The 10,413-nt window shown below is 42.5% G+C and overlaps 1 protein-coding gene across 2 annotated transcripts; it reads left to right on the forward strand.

The window, feature by feature from the left end:
• The first annotated feature begins 6,532 nt into the window (after positions 1-6,532).
• On the forward strand, positions 6,533-9,433 carry TMEM18 (transmembrane protein 18). 2 transcript variants are annotated; one of them, XM_072926388.1, is made up of 5 exons: positions 6,533-6,786; positions 6,965-7,085; positions 7,692-7,746; positions 8,623-8,716; positions 8,810-9,433. In XM_072926388.1, exons 1-5 carry the CDS (start codon positions 6,694-6,696, stop codon positions 8,897-8,899), a joined length of 453 nt encoding a protein of 150 aa, XP_072782489.1. In that variant the 5' UTR covers positions 6,533-6,693; the 3' UTR covers positions 8,900-9,433. The 2 variants fall into 2 exon arrangements, with proteins under 2 accessions (XP_072782489.1, XP_041570972.1); XM_041715038.2 differs by having other exon boundaries at positions 6,584-6,741.
• Positions 9,434-10,413: the final 980 nt, after the last annotated feature.

Here is a 10,413-nt window from a genome sequence, read left to right on the forward strand (position 1 = left end):
AAAAAAGCTGGAAGAGGATTAACTGCCTGCTTCTCAACTCTTCTGATGCAAGATGTTGCAGTGGAGCTCCCACACCTGTGCTAAAAAATTTCAAAATGTGAATATTGTCAAGTCATATGCTTTTATCTCACAGATATTAAGGAGCTGGTAGGAGCTGTGACAATTTTGTCACATGTTAAATGAACAAATGTTTACACCTTTGCAATTATTATTGTATTTGAAAGTATATAATTTGTGTGTGTCAATTTCTATATCCAAAAAAATCAAATCTTAACTAAAGTCCTCAGATGGTCCGAGCTATTTGGACAAACTATACCAACAGAACTATGAACTGCTGAGGAGACGGAATAGACAAAACACCAGAAAACACAACCACGGACAGCTCCAGGATCAACAGATGGATGTGCTGGCTTTCTAGCCCTTGGCTGTCTCTTGCCAAATTACCACCATTTTTCCACACTTCATTCTTCTTTCATTAGAGAATGATGATAAGCAAGAAGCAGCAGGAGCCTCAAAGTACAAGATTTGTATCAAGTGTTCAGTCTCAGAGATGAAAAGGCTGAACAATGACATGTTCACAAAAATGTCTCTTCTGCTGATCCTGCTCCAGCTGCTCCCTGCAGCTTGTACTTCCCCTACATGTTAAGAATGACAGGGAGGAGTGGCTGGGATGTGCCTTAACAGCATGCCCTGAAGGAGAAAATACAATTCTGACATGAAGTTCTGCAATCAGATCAGATACAATCCTGTAAGTTGCCCTGCACATCCCAGATACTTCTGTTCCTTCTTGCCCTTTTATTACAGTAGCTGTATTGAAACTTAAATGAATTGCATTGTGTCGGGTGCAATGCAGTCAGACATCAAAGAAATGCACTATTTCCACACTATCCTATGGAATGACATGAGGTGGGTATTTCTGAAATGAAAAACAATGAATGCTGCAATTCAGTGAGAAGAACACTTCAGAATAAGTCAAAGAGACAATAAAGTACATAACTATGAACAAAACTTGAGACTGTCAGGACTGATTTTTGCTTGCAACTACACTTGGCCTCTTCCACCCTGAATGGACAAAGATCACAAAAGAAATAAAAATTTTGTTTCGTTGCCAGAATAGAGTAAGGCTTTGAAAGGATTCTGTGATCTTTGTTGGGATTAGTGGAATAATTTACCAGGAGGTCATGTTAGTAGGTAGAGGAAAAAAAAGATGTTTGTATTTCAGACTGTGTATACTGTCTGAGAATAGCAGAGGAAGAAAAATAAGCATGAAGATGACTGAAGCTACACTGAAATGAGGGGGAAAAGCCCTGACAGAAAGTGAATGAAAAAGAGGGAACAAAGGAATAAGATTCTGAAAAAAAAAAACAAACAAAAAAACAAACACACAAAAGCATTTATTTCACTTCCAGGCTAAAGCAATATTGTTTAGTGAACACTACTAAAATGTTGCTTTTTCTCATTTTAAGTTGTAGAATCACTTAATCAGAATAATTCAGGTTGGAAGGGACATTAAGAAGTCATTTTAACCTTCTGCTCAAAGCTAGATCCATTATGAGGCGAGACCATGTTGCTCAGGGTTTTATCCAACTGGGTCCTAAAAATCCCAAAAAAAGAGGGATTCCACCTCTTTGGACACCTTTTCCACTGTTTGACTCATGAGGGAAAATATTTTCTTCTTATCCAGCCCAAACTTCTTGCTTCACTTTAGGTGCACTGCCCCTCATTCTCATACAAGCTCCTTACAAGCACTGTCAGGCTGCTACTAGGTTTCCCCTGGAGATACCTCTTGCCAGGCCAAAGAAGCCCATCTCCCTCAACCCTGTCCCAGGACAAGTTCTTAAACCCCCTGAGAATTTTGACAGCTCTCTGAATTTTCACCGTTTAGCTCTACTGTCCGTAAATCTGAAGTATCCAAAGTTAGATACAGATGTGTTCTGATAAATGCTGAATCCCTTCATCTCCTGGGTGTACTCTTAATACAGCCCAAGAAACTGCTGATAGCATTTGCTGCCAGGTCACACTGCTGGTTTATGTTCAGCTTTTTGCACTCCCCAGACTTCCCAGGCTGTGCTCAGCAGTGCTGCTTCTCAGCCAGCTGGTCCCAGTCCATATCACTGGGAAATGCAAAGTAAAGAGCAATATAGGTCAGACCTCTGGAGGTCATCCACTCAAACTCATTTGCAAAAGCAGGGGTAACCTCACGCTTAGATGAAGTGGCATCCATCATCTAAACCTGAAACTCACAAACTACATACATAAAGCAATCCAGTCAGTTTTAAATTCTATTTCTAAAGAAGTCTTTACAACTCGATGATTATTATTCTTATTTTCCAAGCACACCATGATGAATAAAAGCTGGTACTATAAAAAGATAAAGAGACAGCAGGTGCAAAAAAATAATGGAACCACTCAAAAATCATTATTTTGTAATGGCAAGGACAGGGAAAGGGAAGGATTTTAGTGAAATGTATTAGAGTGAGTAACCAGACTCAGACTCACTTCTGTTGCACTGGGAGCAAAGGCAAATTTAAGGCAGCTTTTGAGCACAACCATGAATATACTGAAAATCTTCAGAGCAGATAAAAATGACGCCCTGGAAGTGACCACAGCAACAATAATTATCCAGATTTCTCTCCCAGGCTCAGCATGTTTTCATAGTGAAGCTGCTTGTGCCTCCCAAAGCTCTGGAAAGACTGTTGAAGACAGTACAACACAGGACTCCACAGGAGCAGGCTGTGAGACAGGCAGGAGACACAGAGGTGAGCAGTCCCTGTCCCAACAGCAGATCTCTACAGTGGGATGTTACAAAGCACAGAAATTGGGCTGTCAATATCTGTCACTATGTGGTCACCTTGTATCTTTGCCTTGACTGATGAGGTGAGGGGCTGCCTTATTCAAACTCATTCATACACCTTCTCACATCTTCTCCTGCAGAATCAAGTTGCATTTCCCTCAGCAGGAAGTTTAACAGATGCTTACTTCTGTGTGGTTTCTAGTACTGCAAAATATGATCTGCTAACAAACATGTGTAAGGGCTATGACTAGAAACATAATTTAGCATTTAAATCTGGGACACCCTATTGTACATAGGCTTTTACCAGCCAGCTTGTCTTTTCAGCAACATAAATGTAAGACAAATGTCTGATTTTAGATCCTTTCCTATGTAAAGTAAATGAAGGTCTTCTGTTGTTATAAGGGAAGAAAATTCCTTCTACCAACCAGTTTTTTTTATCTTTCATCCAAACTGCTTGGATAATTGTGTAGTGCAGAAGAAAATTACATAGGAATCTGAGTCTTGTAACAGAAAACTGAGAGTGAGTTTTAGAAACTACTTAAGTTACTTATAATAATGAGAACAGAAATATTTCTATATTATTATTATTGGTACTATATACTTATAGTTAGTAGAACATTCTAAAAATTAGGCTCTGATTGTAGTATACTGGTTCTACAAAGGAGCTATAAAACAACAAATACACAAGTTTTTCCCTATAAAAGAGTAATGCATCTGTTCACTGCCTTTTAAGTATCTTCTGTTCACATTTCATTTTCTACTAAAAATAAATCAAAGAGAACATGTACCACACAAAAGATCTGGCAATACTTATGTATCTGCTACCATCTGCTGACAAACAGCATTATTGACTTTATCTTAGTCAGTCTTAAAGAAACAACTATTTCCCTATAGGAAAGTTTCTGCTGATGCTACAGTGACTAACAGTAACAGCTAAATGAATTTTTAATTCAGCATGTTGTAGCCATAGTAAACCAATAGTTTCTTACTCACCCATTTTGTCTGCATCACAGATTCACCACCAACCAGCATATTCCACTCATATAGTTAGTGACTGCATCCTGCATTCATTGAAACCCTTCAGCTGTTGCAGTTTCTGAAGTCAATTACTGAGCAATTACATAAAACTTATTCATCATTTACAAGACACAAAAATTTATTATTACCTGTAAGACTTTCCAAACAAGTCACAGAATGGATCAGGTTGGAAAGGACCACAGTGGGGCATCTAGTTCAACCACTCCTGTCAAGCAGGGTCATCCTAGAGCACACTGCACAGGATTGTGTCCAGATGGTTCTTGAATATCACCACAGCCTCTCTGGGCAATCTGTTCTAGTGCTCAGTCACCTGTTGCGGTGTGGTTTAATGTAGTGAGTTGGTTTTATTAATGTTGGTCAGCCTTTATGCTCCCCCATTTGTCCCCTCACAGTTGTTTTGATCCAAGTTGTTTACCCCAAAAGTTCCTGCCAATTGGCTCCACAGTTATCTGTCAATCTTCTCACCTCTCCCTGTTTTCTCCTTATTTGGTTTCATCAGTCTGAGTTTGTTCATACCCTTTTGGCCATCAATCATGTAACCACCCCCAGTTTCTTCAAGAAAGTTCTGTATCAGTCACCCCAGTTTAGCTTTGCTATTTGTCCCCTGACTTTGTGCCTACCGGTTACGTTATAATAGGTTGTTGTAACTGGTGTCATCCCTCTCTGGTTTATCCCCATTGGGCAAGACAGGTTTGCACCCCTGTCCGCCCACCCCCTTTTTAAGTTGCTGTAATCCTTGATTTCGTTGGCATTCGTTCCTGCACCCACTCAGAGGGCACCTTTTTTCTTGCACCACCTGGGGAAAAATAAAGACACTTTGGGCTGGCATACAGGTGTCCTTCTCTCATCCCTTCACCTCCTCTCAGTGTGTGGAACTACCGAAGCTGCACAACCCACGCCGCAGCACTCTGCACCACCAGGTTGGCAGACGCCGTTCCCCTCAGGTGCCTCTCTCGTGGTGGCCACCCGGCCTGACACGGGCAGTGCCAGCCAGCTCATTCCATTTGCCCGAGGTCATGGCAGGTAGCCACTGCAGTCACCTGCACAGTGAAGTTCTTCCTCATGCTCAGGAGGAACTTCCATGCATCAATTTCTGCCCACTGCCTCTTGTCCTATTGCTGGGCACCACTGAGCAGAGCCTGGCATCTCCCTTCAGATACTGACAGACATTGATGAGGTCCCCCCTCATCTCTTCTGGAGACTGAACAGGCCCGGCTCCCTCAGCATGTCCTCATAATAGAGATGTTCCAGTCCCTTAATCATCTTTGGAGCCCTCCATTGGACCCACTCGAGGTGCTCCATGTCTCTCTTGTCCTGAGGTGCCCAGAACTGGACACAGCACTCCAGATGTGCCTCACCAGGGCTGAGTAGAAGGACAGGATCACCTCCTGTGACCTGCTGGCAAAGCTCTTCCCAATGCAACCCCAGGATACCTTTGGTCTTCTTGGCCACAAGGACACACTGCTGGTTCTTGAGCAGCTTGTTGTCCCCCCGGGCCCCCAGCATTCCATGGAGCTGCTTCCCAGCAGATCAGACCCCAGCCTGTACAGGTCCATGGGGTTATTCCAGTGATTGTTTTCCAGTCTACAATGTGGGATATAAATATCTTTTCTCCCCTAGTCTTAGACAATTTAAAGACAATAGTAGAAGAAATCTTACCACCTTACTTAATTTTACAACATTTCCAGTGAAAGCCTTGATTAGCCCCCAGGTATTATTTTTGTTGAGAAAAAGACTAACAAAACCAAAAGCAAAAAAAACCCCTAAAAATAGTAATTAAAAAATCATCGGTTTCAGATATCTCATATTAAATAGCAGAAGTCTGACAGTGAAGCAAGACCAGGTCACACTGATGACCCACATCTGGCTATATGGTAAACTAAATTAAGAGTATCTGTAATATTTACTTATACGTGCACTTCAAAACATTTGGGAAAAAAAAGTCAAAGCCTCACATCCGATAAGCTAAAATGTCAGAAAAAAAATAATGAAAGCAGAATGTCAATATACATCAAAATAGTGTTTGTTTGCCAGATCTAACCCTTTAGATTAGACTTGGCTTCATTGTTAGGAATCTGAGTTTGAAATGCTCTTTAAGTTATAAGTCTTAAGAATAGTTGGTTCTTCCAGACCTAGATGCATTTAGCAAATGGAATTATAAATTAGAGGTTTAACCTGTGTCGTGTTCCCTTTGCATTGTAGTATTTTTTTTTTTCAACTTCCAAAGTTAAAAAATGTATCCTTGAGCTCTGCTGTAGTGGCGAGAACAGGAGGGGCCCCGCTGCGCCCCGAGGTGTGCGGGGGGTCACGGTGGGCATTACTTGGAGAGAAGTGTTTTCCATTTGACTTAAGTTCCTGCCTGGAGAGCTGAACTGTGTTTGTTTTTAAATAACTCCCAGCTGGGCTAAAAGCTCTTTTTTTCCTGCACTGCCATCACTAAAGCCAACCCCGGGTCCTGCTGAGAGGAGACCGAAAGTTAACACCAGTGCCGGGCCACCGAGTGCAGCGGGACCCGCAGAGCGCAGGGTGACAATGGTGGCTCCCGGCGCTCACAACGCGACTGGAGGCACCCGCGGAGGAAGGAGGCACCGGGCTGTGCGGAGCCACTCAGCCCGCGCCCCGAACCTCGGGACCATCTGCAGTTGCGGTTCGGTCGCCTCAGCCCGTGCCCCGAACCTCGGGACATCTGCGGCTGCGGTTCGTTCGCCTCAGCCTGTGCCCCGAACCTCGCGACCATCTGCGGTTCGCCGCCTCGGGAAGGAGGAGCCACTCCGAGCCCCGCCGCCCCCTTCCCGCCATCGCCCCGCGGGAGAAGCGGCGGCTGCCCGAGTCTCGCGAGAGCCGGCGCTGCCGCCGCCGCCATGGAGCCGCCGGTGCGCGGCCCGCCGGGGCTGTCGGCCGTGCTGGCGGTGAGCGGGAGCGGGGCCGCCTGGGGGAGCGGGGCCGTGCTGGCGGTGAGGGGGAGCGGGGCCGCCCGGGGGAGCGGGGCCGTGCGGCGGGGAGGGGGGAGGCCGTGTCTGGGGGCGCGCTCCTTGGTGCGGGAGCCTGCGGGGCGCGGCCCGCGGGCGGCCCCGGCCGCGTTCGGGGGCCCCTTGTCCCGGCGCTGCCTGAGCCGCTTCCCTGTGCCCGCAGAGCACGGACTGGTCGGAGCCCTGGCTGCTGGGGCTGGCGGCTTTCCACCTGCTCTGCTTCCTGCTGACGTGCGCGTCCCTGCAGCACCGCCGGGTGCAGGTCGGGCACTTCCTCTGCATGGGTGAGTGCGCGGGTGCCAGAGCAGTGCCTGCAGCTTCTCCGCTGGCAGGGCATGTGCCTGTCGGTGATAATCTGCTGTGGAACCTGCTATGACCTAAAAATATGTATTAGTTTTATTTCCAAGAAAATGTATGAAGTAGTGACTTAAAACCCTGGCGTTAGTGAGGAAGTGGGATGAGTAAGGTTACATTAGGGTTACATGGTCATTGCCCTGTGTGTCACAGCTTCCCAATGAAGTGTTGCTGTGCTGGAGAAATAGAAAAGAAATCATCTCAGAGCCAGCAGTTGCTTTGTACTCTGCCTTGTTCTAATGGTGCAGTTTCAGTGAATACGGTCAGCTTTAGTTTCTGAAGCAAGTTCACGATATGCCCTACTGACAGCCGTGATGATGGCATGAGGAAGAGCAAGACTGGCTTGCACATTGCAGTAACAACTTGTGTTATCTCGGGGTTTATCAGCCTGAGTCCACAGTGACCTTGCCAATCAGTCATCGCTGACTGGCAGACCACATACTGGCTTTGATTTAACACCACAGGGATTTGGATTAGATGATGAGCAGTTTATTTTTAAAGAAATACTGAATCTACTATTTTTCTTTCATTTATAGTGGGCTTAGTGTACTGCGCTGAATATATCAATGAATTAGCAGCCATGAATTGGAGGTAAATGTTTTCACTTTCATTTTTTGAATAAAACTATACAATACAACATAGTGAGCGCATACTTATAAGAAATAATAATGATAACATGCATTTATTGTACTGCTTGTATGGATGCTTGTAAACTAACTTGTCAAAGAACTGAGAGGAAAGCAGAGTGCTATGGTTAAGGGAAAAAGAATGTGAACTCTGGTGGGGTTTTTTTGGTGGGTTTTGTTTGTTTGTTTGGGTTTGGTGGTTTTTTATTTGGTATTCATGTTTAATACCTGAAGAACCACTTCTCAAAAATACTGCTGCTGCTTTATATATTTACTTCTGTGTGTAACAAGCATTAATATTTGCCTGTTGTACTAAACCTGTATACCAGAATTAAACTGATGGTTTATTTTGATATTTTGAGCATTGAATTAATCTTTCCGTGATATCACTGAAAGTTATGTGTTTAACACCACTTTATGTTAGCATCTAATTGTAGTCATTATGTTTCACTTCAAGCATACATGACCTTATTAAAGCTTTGCTACATTTATTATTTTTGTCATCTTTTCTAATAAAAGTAAGCAGAATACCTAAAAAGTAATTTTGGATGCTTCAGAATAAGCATGATTTGTGATGCACTCTTGTAGTCAGTCATGTTAGTTAGCTTTTACACAGGAAAACTGCAAAGAAGAGAAAGAGTGATATTATTAGTCATAACTGAAGAAGTATCATCTGCCTCTTTTTTCTGACTTAATACAGTAGAATGCTGGCCTATGCTTGGTGATCTCAAGATGTGGGATGATGTGTACAGTGTCCATATAGAATAGTTGCTGGGAAAGTTGAATGTGTGAACTACACTAATAAAGCTTTGTCTTTCACTTTCTTTTTTATTTCTTTCAGGCTCTTTTCTAAGTATCAATACTTTGATTCAAGAGGAATGTTTATTTCACTTGTATTTTCAGCACCACTGCTGGTGAATACTATTATAATTGTGGTATGTATGTGTTCATTCATATAGGTGCTTTTATTAATGAGTAAGTAAAGGTATATGGTATAGTAAAGGTATAGTAATTTATTTACTTTTCAGGTCACCTGGGTTTACGGAACTTTGAATGTAATGACAGAACTAAAAATGCTACAGCAGAGAAGGAAAGCAGAAAAAGAGAAAAAGAAGTGAAAGCGACAAACAATATTTTTCTTTCTTCAGTTGCAATAATGCCTGTCTGGGTAATCAGTCCTTCTGTATGGGTATGCAGGAACAGAATTATTTTTGTGTCAGAATTCAAGAGCACTTTGTAACCGTGGCTGTGGACATTGAGGTGAAAGCAGGTATCTACAGTACATTTGAATTGGCTGTGAAATTATGAAACCAGTCTTAACAGGTCTTTGTGCCCTTCAGCATATGATTGTTTTCCTCCATGACCAAGGCTATTAGTATTGATGAGACACAATCTTCCAGTTTCCATTTGCCTGTGTATTTTTTTACTATGCCTTTATTCTGTGCTTATCGAGTATCAGTTATTCTGCTGCTTTAGCCAATTGGAGCTGTGTTGTGAATTACAGTAAATGAGAGATTTTATTCAGAATAACTCAGGAATCCATGCTTCTGTGAAGCACTTCAGTTCTTTATAAATCAAGTTTCATACTTCCTATGTGTACTGTGTGCCAGTGGCATTTTATAAATAAAACTATCCACTCACTGTATCTTAAATTGAGTTAATTTGTGTTCGTTTTTAATCAGACTTTTTCCTTCTTGTTTTCCCATAAAAATTTTTGGCAAATTCCCCAGTTTAATGCGTGTAAATAATTCAAAATGATCTCTGCATTTCTTTCAATTTATACTTCATGTTTTTAAGGCTTCTAGATAAAACCATTTTTATAAAACTGGATGAAAATTTGATTGTTTTATTCTTCTTTGTAGAACAGAAAGGAAGGGAAGAAACTTAGTAATGTTACATGCAGTTTTGTTCTCTTTTTAATGCTTTTTAAAATAAATAACAAAATTAAAAGTAGGTAATAATGAAGAAGGCTTTAGTTTTGCTTCAAGTAGCCTGTTTTCATTAAGGTAATTTGAGAAGGGGTGTGGACACAATGGAGACTGCCCATATTTAGCAAAAGTTGTATCTTTGTGTGGAGATGTACACTTCTGTTCTAAATTAGGTGTCATTTAAGACAGGAAAGATGATCTACAAAACTGATGTTACACTAATGTGAAAAACATTTGGGTACAGAATTGCAGAACACTAGTAAGTTTATAAGCTAAGGAAGTATTTGTGAAACTGATTTTAATTACTTGAATAGTCTTCACAAGAGAGGAGACAGGGACTCGAGGAAGAGAGCAGCTGCATGTCATACAGAGTTTGCAAGTCTCCTAAACAGGGAGAAAGTGAAACTCCTGCTGAAAGGGCAATGAAGTGTTAGTGTTGGATCCATTTCTTTACCTTTCCCATGCCTCTTTGGCATTCCTTTATCCACTCATAGCTTCATCCAGAGCTACTGGCAGCTAGACTGTTTTATATTAGCAAACTAAATAGATGGAGGTTTGTGTGTTGTGCCATTCTGACCATTCTGCTGTGACTCTTGGTGTAGTGTTGGGTGGTGCCGACAGTATGGAGAAATCTCAAGTAGTCTTGTACATAACGTGTGCTTTTTGGGAGGGAGTGAAGAGAGTCTGTCCAAAAGGCTGCCAGG

The sequence above is a fragment of the Taeniopygia guttata genome, chromosome 3 (assembly GCF_048771995.1).
Source record: "Taeniopygia guttata chromosome 3, bTaeGut7.mat, whole genome shotgun sequence".
Lineage (NCBI taxonomy): Eukaryota > Metazoa > Chordata > Aves > Passeriformes > Estrildidae > Taeniopygia > Taeniopygia guttata.

What these genes read in the sequence shown, in the direction of transcription:
- TMEM18 (XM_072926388.1), top strand. Translation starts at nt 6,694, where the DNA reads ATGGAGCCGCCGGTGCGCGGCCCGCCGGGGCTGTCGGCCGTGCTGGCG. An exon ending in TTAGCAGCCATGAATTGGAG is followed by an intron (nt 7,747 to 8,622) that starts GTAAATGTTTTC and finishes TATTTCTTTCAG; the next exon opens with GCTCTTTTCTAAGTATCAAT. An exon ending in TGAATACTATTATAATTGTG is followed by an intron (nt 8,717 to 8,809) that starts GTATGTATGTGT and finishes TTTACTTTTCAG; the next exon opens with GTCACCTGGGTTTACGGAAC.